The sequence below is a fragment of the Macadamia integrifolia genome, chromosome 3 (assembly GCF_013358625.1).
Source record: "Macadamia integrifolia cultivar HAES 741 chromosome 3, SCU_Mint_v3, whole genome shotgun sequence".
In the NCBI taxonomy this organism is placed as follows: domain Eukaryota; kingdom Viridiplantae; phylum Streptophyta; class Magnoliopsida; order Proteales; family Proteaceae; genus Macadamia; species Macadamia integrifolia.
In genome coordinates, this window is record NC_056559.1 from 26,905,345 (window position 1) to 26,918,847 (window position 13,503).

General features: G+C 38.0%; 2 protein-coding genes across 4 annotated transcripts in view; both read right to left on the reverse strand.

The window, feature by feature from the left end:
- Nucleotides 1-3,981: 3,981 nt before the first annotated feature.
- LOC122074775 (cation/H(+) antiporter 1-like) lies at nt 3,982-9,257 on the reverse strand. Its single transcript, XM_042639739.1, has 3 exons — nt 8,654-9,257; nt 6,075-7,085; nt 3,982-5,984 (listed from the first exon to the last, which is right to left on the reverse strand). The coding sequence occupies exons 1-3, from the start codon at nt 8,834-8,836 to the stop codon at nt 4,758-4,760; spliced, it is 2,421 nt and encodes an 806-aa protein (XP_042495673.1). The 5' UTR covers nt 8,837-9,257; the 3' UTR covers nt 3,982-4,757.
- A 917-nt stretch (nt 9,258-10,174) lies between these two features.
- Nucleotides 10,175-13,503, reverse strand: part of LOC122073614 — a 4,424-nt gene continuing 1,095 nt past the window's right edge. For 2 of the 3 annotated variants that reach the window (XM_042638213.1, XM_042638212.1), the window contains exon 2: nt 10,175-10,461. The gene's annotated coding sequence lies outside the window, so the exon portion shown is untranslated. Of the gene's footprint in view, nt 10,462-11,907; nt 11,926-13,503 lie in introns of those variants that run through there. The other variant, XM_042638214.1, reaches the window with a different exon arrangement.

Genomic DNA, 13,503 nt, shown 5'->3' on the forward strand with positions numbered 1-13,503 from the left:
ATACGGGGGCCAAAGCACAAAAGATTATTGGACACGCCACCTGATTAGGGTCCACAGCCTACATTCCAGTTACAATAAAAATCCTTATAGGATACAGTATATGGCGTTGTTGGATTTCATCTGCTCTAGCCAAGGATTTAGTAATCTTGATGAAAGTTGAAGAAATCGAAACATTTGAGGTTGATATCGTGTTAATACTGTTTTAAAATGTATTGGATCGAATCATGATGGATAGATTCATCAAAATTATGGGTGAAAATTTGGCCCTAAAAATTCAAACCTGCCCTAACCCTGAATCTGAACAAGATTTGGATCAAGTTTTTTAACTCGCAAGTTTGAATTGAAGAACCCCAATCCTGGATTAGAGTTGAATCGGACTTAGATTGGGACCTCAACCTAACCCAACCTGACCCATTATAGCCCAAAATTTAACCCTGAATCTTAAACTCCACTAAATTTCAAATTTAAAACCAAAACACTTTCAAAATTTTGTTCAAAATTCAAAAATGAAACATAAAGATGGGCTGATTTGACTCGAAGGAAGCATCATTGTATATCGATTTTGTCTTGTAACTAAAGACAGCATAATGTCATGGAATTCAAATTCCTTTCCTTTCAATTTCACATAGGCCAATCATAGGAGAAGCTCTTGGCCTTATTAGTGTGAAGGTATATTCCAAATTAATTAGATCCGTGATTTGTTGTGAGGGTTCAAAAGAGTTGACAACGAAACCGGATGTATCCATAATTACGCAACGGATCATGTTGTTTTTTTTTTTTTTGGTAGAAAACGGATCATGTTGTTCATGTCTAAACAAAGATGAAACTGAAACCCGTTTCATGGGTGGATGCATGCAAGATGTGACTTAAGAAAATTGATACGTAAGTGTAACAATTAAAAGCAAGGAAAGGGACTACAACACTGCGTGCTTAGAATAAAATCTCTCATACAAAACGAATGTGTGAACAAAAAAAAGTGCCACACGGTTCGTATATAGGATTAAAAGGGCTGCTAAGGGTGTCAATATATAACCGAAACAGTTTATTAGAATCGAAATTGACCGGTTATAATCGAACCAAATGCACCGTAGTAAATTGATCCGGTTTTGTTTTATAGGCCATAATTCTGGTTTGAAACCAAACCGAATCGAAAAACCGATGGTTAACCGGCACCCAGTATTAAAGACTTAAAGTGTTTTGAATTTCGATGGGTCTCTATGAAAAAATGGGAGAAAAAAAAAAAGGAAAGCAAAATACTAACAAAGAAGGAAGTTTCACTTTCACACAATCACACTTCTTGATTTTCTAATTTATAGGATCATAGTTAATTAGTTATAATATGTGTAGTCTTTTACATAGAAAGTATATTATCCTTAGCAAAATAAATGTATATTGTTTTAATTTTTTAGGAAATTTAATATATGTAGGATTCACACTAGTTGTAGGATGTAAACCATTTTCTAAAACGACACTATTAACCTCATGTAAATCGGTTGTGAACCAAATAACAAAAACAGATTAAAAACCGTTAAAGCCAAAGCCGGATAAAAACGATTTTGACTTCACCTTATCCCTATCCGATGCAGTTATGGTTTCAACTTGTCAAAATGTAAACCAAACCGAAACCGAAACCGAACCGAATGACCAAAACTGCATCGTTTGACACCCTGAGAGGGCACACATAAGAGATGAGAGAGAATACAGAAAAACTTTCACAAAAAAAAGTAAAATAAAATAAAATAAAAGAATACAGAAAAGCTTATTACACCAAAAACGTGAACATTATTTTTCCATAACTATGGCAAAAATTTGGCTACTACCTGGGTTGCAGTCAAATAGCTCCAACCTCTTACTGACAACCAAATAAATGGAATAATTTACTTCCCCCTTGGGTTCATAAATACCATCCTAAATTATAGTATTTTTCAAAAAAACCTTTTAGATTCTATTTCTGCACCTGCCATAGACGAGGACAGCAGCTAAACTTCGTTCACTAACTACCATCATGAAGATTTTGTTCACTTGTACGTAACAGCTCATTATTGAACTACCATTGACATTTTCTTTAAAAAATAATAAATAAATAAATTCTTGATCACCTATCCTGAGAAAGGAGAAAGTATTTATAGATCTCACCATTTTATAATTGAGAAAAACTCTTTTACATTGACACTGTTCCATTTTAAAGGCCTTCTTAAATTTCACCTATTTTTTTTGGGTACTAAGGATGGCTAACTTTGAGTATTTGATAACATAAACAATATTATTGAGTTGCTCCATCGTAGCATGCCTTGGATTTGGTCTGGAGTTCGAGTCTTCTCAATATTTGCATTGCTAGTTGCTATTGACACCTTTTTCGGATGCCACCCCTAACCGTTCTCTTAGGATGTACGCCATCCTAGTGGTTCGTTGGCCCTCATAAGAAAAAAAGATCCATTGACGATATAGAGCACCCATGAGATAATCTATATGTCAAATTTCTTACCCCCCATCTCAATTTTATGACATGCCATCTACCTAATTATATTCATACAATATTAGAATAATAATTCTATCTTCTTCTTTTATTTTTTTCTTCTTCTTTTTGGTAAAGAATAATAATTCTATCCATTGGATTGATAAAGGACCATGTGGATTATTTGTAAAGTCTCAAGGCCGAAACCAAACATATAAACTACTATGTATCATATATTTTCCTTTTAAATCTTTAAATATTGACTAAGATTAACTTGTTGATCTTGGCATGTGATATAGTAGCTCTAGATTGAAACTTGCCTCATCGTTCAAGGGCGATCTGAAAAATATGAGTGAGAATCCATGAGTACACATGATCTAAGAATTGCCATATATGTCCAATGAAATACAACCACACCCCATGTTAAGATACTATTTTCTCACAACAGTTACCATTTTTCAGCAACATGGATAGCGGGAATTTTCCAACTGGCCATCGAAAAACCTATACAACTTATAGATTAGCTAGATGTCAAAATTTAAAGTTAAAAGTCAATTAAATAACCACTATGCATGTCCATGCACCCTTATATTCTTTTCAGCTGTCATTTATGTATGTCCATGAACTCTTCTGTAGTCCTTAATTTTTTAGCTTTACTTTGTCACTTAACAATAACACTGTCGTACAAGTTGCATGACAATCATTTTTCCATCTGAAGAGAGTAGAGAATATAGAAATACCATAGAATTAAGTTGAGACAAACTCTTTGGACTTAAAACACGCCATATATGAGATGTAGTTCAACATAATACCATATTCAAAATAGCTCATTAGATTCTCATAAAAAAATAGCACATTAGACGTACAAGCATTAAAAGTCATCATATGAACAAGTTCAAATAATAATACTAAAATGGGATGGCTTTTCAAGTTTAAATTGTTCGTAGCCCATTCCCGTTATACATTAATTGGGGAGAATCTTGTTGTAGTCAAAGTTGGTGAAGAGAAGTTGTAAACTTACATTTTTTTTTTCTTCCTTTCTTTGATATGACACACATCTTCTTTCAATAAGGATAAATTCCTGTTATTTCAGATTTATAATTGTATATTTGAAAAAATTGCAAAACAATGACAACTCTTGAGAATAACATAATGACAAGTCATTTTTAATTTTATTTTTTTTAATCATCATTTTAAAAAATTTTACACATAACTCAACAGACAACTAGAAAAAAATTAAAAATTCTTAGATCACCACTTTTAAATTGTTTTGAAAACCCTTTTTCATAACACTTCCATCATTCAAATAGCTGAATCAGTGTGAAACAAATTAAAACAATGTGTATATATATATATATATATATATATTGATCAACACAAATTCACATCCTCTCCAATGCCCCAACCCCTTTGGCGTACACTAGATGGCTGGTAGCATCTGGGCTTGCACCCCCAAATGCCCCCCCAACTATCCATTGTTTGCTGGAGGAGCTAACCCGCATAAGAGGATCTCCTTCTCATCCAAAGATACACTATCTTAGGCTAAGTTTGATATATAAGAAAAGAAGAAAAAAAAATTATCTATATAATTTTCCTTTCTTTTCTATTCATGCATTCCCAAACACTTGTCCTTAGTTAGTTACATAGTCTCTACCAAAATTAAGAGTGTTGTTCCACCACATGATCGAGATCCGAGTCTTGGACTGTTGGACATATATATGGGCCTTCGAAATTCCATCATGCCATGAGTGATGAGTCGCCATTTGTAAAAATCATACACCAAATGAGTATCAGCTTGATCAGCTACCCACACAGGATATCAGTTGAAAGGTTTGGGTCTTTTGAGTGTTGATGCATAGTGAAGGTCTGGCTGTCCGATCCTCTCTTAGACCATGATCTCTTGTAATAATCTCATACTATTCATTGTTTGTGGATCTCTTCAATAAAATTAAATTGTAAAATTAAATTGTTGCAGAAGGTCATGGTCCAGAAGAAGAAGAGGATCCAGCCTCGAGTGAAGCGTGGACCCTCTTCCCTGCAACATTCCAAAATTTTCTCTTTTCTTGTTTACAGTTCAACTTGGCAGTGCCAGAAAGTGAGAGCCCGTTCTTACTTCCTAGGGGTCAGTCTGAGACACAGAAATTCCGACTTATGATAAAATAAGAGGTACCCCATGACCTCACAGAGATTTTATAGGCTTCTCCTGCAATGTTGACACTCCAATGAAATCATCATCCTCGGATGATGTTTGGTGCAGAAGGGCCTTACCCATAATGATGAAGCTAGCTTCCACCTAGCTTGCTTAGCCTATGCTGAACTCTGCATCTTTCCTAGGCTCTCTGTGCTGTTGGATGATCAAAACAGAGCCCGTAACTGAAAAATCCGAAGAAGCCAATAGATCCCCAACCTCCCCAAGCTCCGGGCACTCTTTCAAGTCTCTCATTCCTGTAGTAAATGGACAAACCCCACTCCTTCCCTTTCCTACAATGAAAAGAGAGAACATATCCGATATGGTTCTTAGAGCCGCTACCGTCTCTTGCATGTTTCCCACGTACTCCTCTACATATTCCACTTCCCCCGTCGTCACGTACCTTCTGCAGAAAGAAGAGAGGAAGACCTGGTCTGCGTCATTCTCCATCTCTTGGATCGGGATCGACATTACAACTTCCCCTTCGTTATCGTTGTTGGATCTGGATGAGAACTTGCTCTGCGTCTCTACTTGGTAGTTCTTGTCGGTGGGAAGAAATCTGAAGACGGTTAGGTGTACCTTAGGATGCGTAGCGAATCGGCTGCCGTAGGTCAAGGCCTCGCGATCGTCGGGCCCACCGAAGAATAACATCGCAATTTGTTGCCTCTTGGCATCGTCCAGGTTGAACCCAACATCTTCCACGTAGAGACCCTTGTCCACAAGGATCCCTACGGAGCAAGGGGCGTGACTGAGCACCCTCTGGTTGGTGGTCCTGATCCCTTCCTTGTCGATTTCCATCTTCCCGTCCATCAACCGTTGTGTTTTATGAAAGGGGAGAAATATGATGGAAGCGCGTAAATACTCCGCACCAGAACACACATCCTCATGCATTGTATCGTAAGGCGACACCGCTGTGATCAAGTGGACTGTGATGCCTGTCTCGGCGGTGAAGGTATCGATGTTTTGGCTGATCTCCACCGCTTCGTTCCCACCGTAATGGTTGTCGTCGTTGCTGACGTCATTCTCATCTCGAGTGTAATACAACACGTACCCTTTGTTCCTTCCGGTGAGCTCAACCAGGTGCATCACGTAAGGGGTGATAGCATTGTTGGGCCCAGTTAATGCATCGATAATCCCAGTCATATTGAATCCATGACGAGGACCATGCACGCAGGCCAGGATTCGGAGCTCACTGTCTGGTTTCTGCCAATCCAACCCTACATGCTTGAATGTGGTCGCTCTTCTTGCTCTTCTCACAAAGAAAGTCACAGCGGGACTCACTAATAGCGTGTTGACCACCATCGTCACATTTAGCCCATTCGTAAACGCTGCGTTCCATGTCTGCCAATGATCATCAAAATTACGGATTCTTTGTAAAAGTTGAACATCGTTGCTCTGATATCATGTTAACAAATTAAGAAAAGGACTTACTTTCTTATTGAATTTTGAGTTGAGGACCAAAAGCTCTAGATTTCCATTAAAGCTGAGCAATAGGGCAAGCAAAAGCCCCTCATTTAATGGGATCTTGAGAAAATAGCAAGCTCCAAGGGTACCACCCATCTTGCCGACGATGTTCAAGGAGAGGAGGACGATGACCATGATGAAATCGGGCAAGTTTTTTAACCGAGTCACATCGGCCTGAAATCCCATGTACGCGAAATACAAAGGGAATATAATGTTGTAGACGGGATAAGCCAATTTATGACTCAGAGTCCTAGCGGATTTCCCTTCCCTAGGGAACATCAACCCAAGGAAGAAGCAAGCCGCATCACCGACGTAATCCATCCATTCCAACAGCACGGCCAAGCCTATGAGGACCACTAAGATGTAGGCTACCTCCATATTCTTAAGGTACTGCCGGTGCAGGTTCCTCCCATTCAACCACCTTACAAGGCCTTTGTTCAGAAAGATAGCCACCACGAGAAGGATAAAGCAAAACGTAGCACCCACGGAGGCCTTCCAAGGCCCCATGATTCCTGTTCTCCAGAGCGTAATCCTGAATCCTGCCCAGAACAAGCAAGAAATGTCGTTCAGCAGCGATGCAGTGATAGCGAGCCGGCCGACGTCGGAAGTGGAAAGCTTCATATCGTCGGCAATCCTGATGATGAGTGGGGAGGAGGCACTGGCAGCGATAAGCATGAGGGTGAGGGTGAAGTTGGACCTGCTACCTGGGTTGTGATCGGCTTGGATGTAAGGGTATATGAGTTGGCAGATGGGGACAGCCAATATGCTGCAGAGTAAAGCGCCACCACTTGCGACGGTGGATGAGATCCTAAGAGAACGCAATGTGTAGGGAACGTCCATCTCAAGGCCGATGAGGAACATGAAGATTGTACGACTCAAGATTGATAAATGCCTGTATTGAACATCCGCCAGCAACGGGAACAAGGATCCAATAAATGGGACCCGGTTCAATCCTGACCAGCCCAGCACCAACCCGGCCTGTTCCAAACAATACCAACAGTCAAATTTTTTTTTTTCCTGAAATGCAGCTGACAACAAATATCCTACCAGAATGATGTTTTTAAATTCTAATTATTTGATAGATACCTGAAAGTCTAAAGTGTTTCTATGTCAAATTTAACTTTTAATTTTAATCATTTACCTTGACATATCCCTGAATTTCATCCCAAAAAATCCCTTATGGAGTTCACATCCTTTGTACTGAGTTGTGATGTGTAGTGAATATCAAACGATTAAGAACATCTTAGCACATGTCCCAAGGGGTTCCTAATCACTCGATGCCCATTGCATCCATGCAATAGTCGCGGATGATTCACGCTTATGTATATCCATGCCTCTATCTTAGTTGAGTGATTATTGTTTATAATGAGTGTGATGGTGCGGTGAGCATCGAATGGCTAAGAGCATCCGAACAAGTGTCTTAAGGTCTTCTTAACCATCCGATGCTCATTACACCACCATACTCATTGCAAAGGATGTTTTTGCATCTTAATTTTCACAGTTCACATCATTTTTTAAGTCTCAATTTTTTTTTGATGGATTGTTTCTTCAAATTATTTGATTAGACTGAAACTTATCGCGAGGGCTGGGGATATGACGTTCAACCTATTCTCAATGTTTGGGCCCATCATAGCTGCCACATGGCATTTAGCTAATGTCAATTGTCGTTAACACATGAAAATGGGTTTTAGATCCATGTCTATGGTAGAAACTCAGTAGCTACACTTAGGCAGCATAATAAAGTACTGAGGTAACGAAACGATGTTTGCTGACTCTTTGAAGCCCAAAGGTCTAGAATTTATTTACGAAGTCTCAAAAGCTTTGAAGCAATGGCTACAAAAGTTCTTTCAATTACCTTAGGTAAAGAAAAAGAGGCAATTATTTGATTAGTAGGGGCAAGAAGTCACAGAATAAAGATTTTTTTTTAAATATAATATTGATAGGAGGGGAATGGACACATTACCAGTTCAAGTAAGCAAGTGGGCGATAAACACAAAGGAGGAGCAAGATCCTCTCAAGTGCGTCAGCCCCTCTAGCATGCATTGGATCGTTGGAAAGCACTTGGTGTGAGTGCCCTGTTGCTATCAATCATTTGATGCATGTTGGAGGGGCTGACGAACTAGAGAGGATCCAGGTACGACAACGGAGGGCAAGGTGATCCTTTCCCTCATATTTATTTTGGATGAATAAATAATTCATTACTAAGAAAAAAAAAAAAACTATACAACGGGAGGAAAATAGGGTAGGGTGGTCCTTAATACTGATAAACAAAAATTTTGAAATGTTTTAATTTAGGGAGAGGGTGCTCCATACCCAGTACAATTTGCTAGAGTTTTAACCTTGTAGTTTTGCTGTTACCAAACAGGAATGCATCTCTGATTACACCGCTAGGGTGCCCAATTTGTGTGTTTTTTCTTCCGCCCATTACGGTGCTTGGAACAGGTGGAGTGCCCACCCTTTATTCATATAATTTCTTTTTGGGTTAAGGAAGAAGGAAATTTAAGCGCTTACAGAATTTGAAGAGACATGTAGCAATGTATACGTACAAGTATTTGAGCGATGGGTTCAGGCTGGCCAAGGGGTTTGAGGAAGAGATGAAAGACATGGGAAAGAAGAAGAATGCAGACAAGCACCGACGCCAAAATGAGGAAGTAAGATATCTGGGCTCCTTCGCACTTTAGTTTCTCTGGTGTGGCGGTCACCATTTCCATGCTTCGATCGAAGTTCATCTTATGCTTCCAGTGTATGCGACGTACCTACGTGCCGAGATAAGAGAGTGCAATCTAGGGAGGTGGGGATGGTGGTGGTGGTGCAGAGATGAGAGAGGAGAATTGATGCAACCTCCTGGGGTATATCTATTTTGCCGCCCCTTCGGGCAGCTTTCCCTCTCTGTCTCCGGCCACCACCTCTATCTAGCCTCCCTTTCTGTCTTCTACCTGTCTACGTTTTCCCTGATTCTGTCATAGGGAATGAGATGAGGGCTGAGGTTGTCTCTCTTAACCAAGTTACATCCCTTACTTTCAATGGACATCCGTTGCTTTCGGGATTTTTGGTTTTTACTGTTTATGTGAAAACAAAAAAAAAATGACGATAATATTTCAGGTGCCCACCACCATATCTGCCAACCCTAAACCTTGGTTGACGGTTTAATTCTTTTCAACTGCATCAATGCTTGATTTGTATTAATTTTTTATTTTTCCGATGTAATGATCAACAGGCACGTAAACTTGGCTCATCAATGGCTACGGCATCGTAACAGTGTATAAATATACATGAGAATTCACCAACATACATTAAAGAGTATTTGATTGAAACGTAAGTGAAATTTGACAAATGGCTATTTTGTTCGTTGGTCTTCTATCTATGTGACGCAATGATCGTGGCAAAGTGAACTGAGTTTTTCGCGATTAAAAAGTCTCAGTTTTTTAAGAAAATTTATGGACCCAATGGCACGCTGTAGCACCAAGTATAGATACATCAGTGAAAACGAAACTTGACCGGATTTGATAAAAACCTGTGACAGTAGAGAAGGCAGTATATTCAGGTACTAGCAACAAATAATTTTTACCTGGAAAGAAAATGAACCTTAGCCTTCATTAGGTTGCAGGGGGAATTAAAGGGAAAGAAAATGAAATTTTAAAACCTAAAAAAAAAAACTTCTATAATCATTAATTTACCTTATGTCATTGTATAAACTACTCAAATTCCGTATCATATTCAGTAAATGATACATTTTACTTGTATATTTTATTTTTCTTAAATCATAGGGATTTAGATGCAAAGTAAAGAGAGAGTTAATAACCAAAAATGAAATATTTAGTAATGATGCATTTTATATGTAATTTTTATTTTACATTTTAAATGAAAGGATTTTAAATGCAAAGTGAGATTTAATAACCAAATATAGAATGACTTGAAGTCAGTGATCTAGTCAACTAGGCTAATGTTACAAAAGTTTCTTTTCTAGATTTACTTCCCTCGCAACCAATCATAGCCTTAGTGAACACTAGGCAAGAGCTTGTATAAACAACCTCAAGCATATTGTTTAACCTAAAGGAAGAAACATAAAAGCATAAAAACCTGTCCATTAACCAAGAGCAAATTTAGCAAAACCATGAGTTGGATAATTAAAGTTTCTGGGAGTTATAAGGTTGAAACAAAACCGTAAATGACTTGAATTCCTCCTCAATTCATCAATGAGACTCCAAACCCTCTTTTAGAATACCTTCAATAACTTTAGAATCGGGTTAAGCCTTCATTCTCCTAAATCCTCTTCTTTGGCTAGTCACAAGCCAAAAAGGGCCCCAAACTTCAGCTTCTTTTGATGAACTGAAGCCCCTGAAAGCGTCTTCACCTGCCAAATGGAGGCCATTAGAAACAAAGAGTGAAAACCACAACAGGAGATTAAGTATTAGCTTGTGCCCATTGCATCATCAATATCAATAGCAATAGACTCTATTGGTAGGCAGTGGGCAATCTGAAGAAGCAAAGCCATGACTAAGAAATACTCACTATTTCAAGACTATTACAACGATATTCAGCATTCTAATGATGAACGACAAGTTACAGATGTAATTGAAAAATAAAGGCATCCTAGGCATACTAAGAAAAAAAAAAATTTGCCAGAAAGTAAGCATTGCATCTTTGTCCGATTGAAACAGTAGCAAGGTTGAGGTGGATCATGCTATAGTTCCATTCCACCACTCAAATATATGTATGACCAAAATCTTGCAAATCAAGCCAATATTGACACCGTAGGTATGGAGAGAGAGAGAGAGAGAGAGGAGGCAACAAACACACTTGCAAAACAAACTAAATCAATCCATTAATCAAGTTGTGGGGGCTTCCTAAGCATTAAATGTATTTCTAAAGCTGTAAAACTGAACGAAAATCAAAGATGGACTGTTTATCTCTCTCCAATTGTTGGCCACTGTTGGAGGAGTCCCTAACTAATCAAATAGCTTATTAACGAAAGAAATAAAAGTCCCAATCGAAAATGAAACTCTTCAACAGGCAGATGCTTTGGAAGGAGTCCTAAGCTAACTGAAAATAACCTCATCTCTCCAAACTAGGCCCTCAAATAGGACAAACTTCATCTAACAAGATAAATTCCAAACTAATAGCTAATGGATCCACTACTAATACAAACCACCAAATAGAAATACAAATTTCACGTAACCCTTATGGACTAAAATTTGGGCAATATAATTGAGCCCATTACAAATAAAAACACTTAAAAAAAATCCCCTTAACCAAGTACTATCTAAATGGGTCTTAATGTTGCACCGAAACTGCATTAAGAAGAGATATGAAAGCACTGTTTTCTTAGCAAAGTTCTGAGCAAAAGGCAAAACCACAAGAGAGTTTACTATAGTTTATTTTTTTCTTGGTTGGTTTGGGGGAGGGGTCAAAATTAACCCAAGTAATGCATCAAGCTTGTAGGACAAGGCCAAATGATTCTATCCATGTACTCTTTGCCGGAGATAATCTGCATGATTAAAATTGTCCCCTATGCAGAAGAAAATCTGTATGATTAAAAATATGTGAATATCCCATATTCCTTTCAGAAAAAAATATTAATTGCTTTAACCACAAGACATCCAATATGGATTCCAATGAATTTAATGGCTTCCTGGAACCATTTCCAAAACCATGATGTGCCTAAAAATTTAGGAGCTCACAAGGAGACAATCACTGTATAAGAAACGTAGATTTACCTTTCAATGAAATATCTTGTCTGAAGCCACTGAGATTAAATAAATACCTCCAGTGCACAACCTCATGATTGGACAATTTCCAGATGCATGTAGAAGATAACCTTGATAAAAACTCACAAGGTCAGATGAATATTAACAATCTGGATTTATTTGAAGTTAGATTAAATATATGCTTAAAGTTATCATCTTCTTGAGGTTATTTTTTAACCTAGGCATTAAATGTATAGTTAGGTTAATATCATCTTCTTGAGATTATTTTTAACCTTGGCTATTTGTCAGATGGGATCCTCCTTTGGTTGGTTCTGAAGATCAATACATGACAAATCTGTCAAGAATCACATAAGAGGGCATAAAGGCACAACCCTCTGAGGGATCCAGAACAAAGCTATGAACAATATCCACGCTTTAAAAAATAACAGGAACCTTCACCCAGTCTCTTTATTGTGCTTCTAATCTTGTATTGTCTATAGGCCTTGTGTATGTTTCTCTTCATTTTAAACTACATTTCAAATCTAAATGGTAAGTGTAATACTTTCCTGTCCCTAAGTCATCTACATCTAGTTGCACATATTTGGGTTCCACTTTTCCACATTCTTCAGCTTGCAAGCTGTCAAGGACCTTAGTCCAATCAGCTTAGTAAGATCCAAGCATTGTGCCACAATGAAATTTCCTTCTATCTGTACCAACTATATTGGTAAGTAATAAATTATTTAAATCGCAAAATTAGAAACTTACAACAAACTGCTTCGTACAATTGAACAGAAAATTGGTTGGTTGTAGTTCGAAAAAATGCAAAACTGCAAGGATGGGTTTCCAAGGTAAATATGCTCCTAAATATTTACTAATTTCACAGAACTTCATGGATCTCAACTGGTCAGGTTCTCATCCTCCTACAAAGAATTTTGGTTCCTCTAGGAGAGTATTTTAATGGAAAAAATCTCATCCTTCAATAGAATTTTGATTCCTTCGAGAAATTCTAGTCAAGCTTCTGTAGTCATTGCTTTCTACTTCTGTTGCATGTCATACAATCCTAGTAAGACCGCAACAATCTACGTAGTGATAACAGGTTGTCAGTAGAGAATGCATCAACTACGATTGATTCAGCTTAGACATAGTATATAGTAAACTTTATTATACAGGACAAGAAAAATGACCAAAAGTAATTATTAGTGAAAGGTAGCTCAAACCAGAAGAACCACCTTAATAAAAAAATAACTACAATGCTGTTGAATTTTGTTGTGTCTCAAGAATGAATATACCAAAGCCAAAATTATGAGATTTATCCGACACCAAGTAAAACTTAAATTTAAAATAGTACAAACACCATTAATGAAGTTTCTAGCCAAATTGAGAGAGGGGAGAGGGGAGAGGGGAGAGGGGAGAGGGGGGAGGGGGGGTGTGGGGTTGACATACAGAGCAACCCTTGAGAAGAGTCATGAAATAGGTCTGAAAACATACACCACCACAAAACTAGTTCAACCATGGATGAAAGGAAGTCCATCAGTTACCCCTCCAAGCGATGGTTTTCAACGAATGTAAGTAAAGGGTACAATCATGGAGATGCAAAAAATACCATAAGTCATACCACTAAAAACCAACACAGAATGTGATAAAATTAATTATTTGGTTCCTTGAATTACAAAAATAGAACCAGAAAAGGGGTGGTGGTGGTGGTGGTG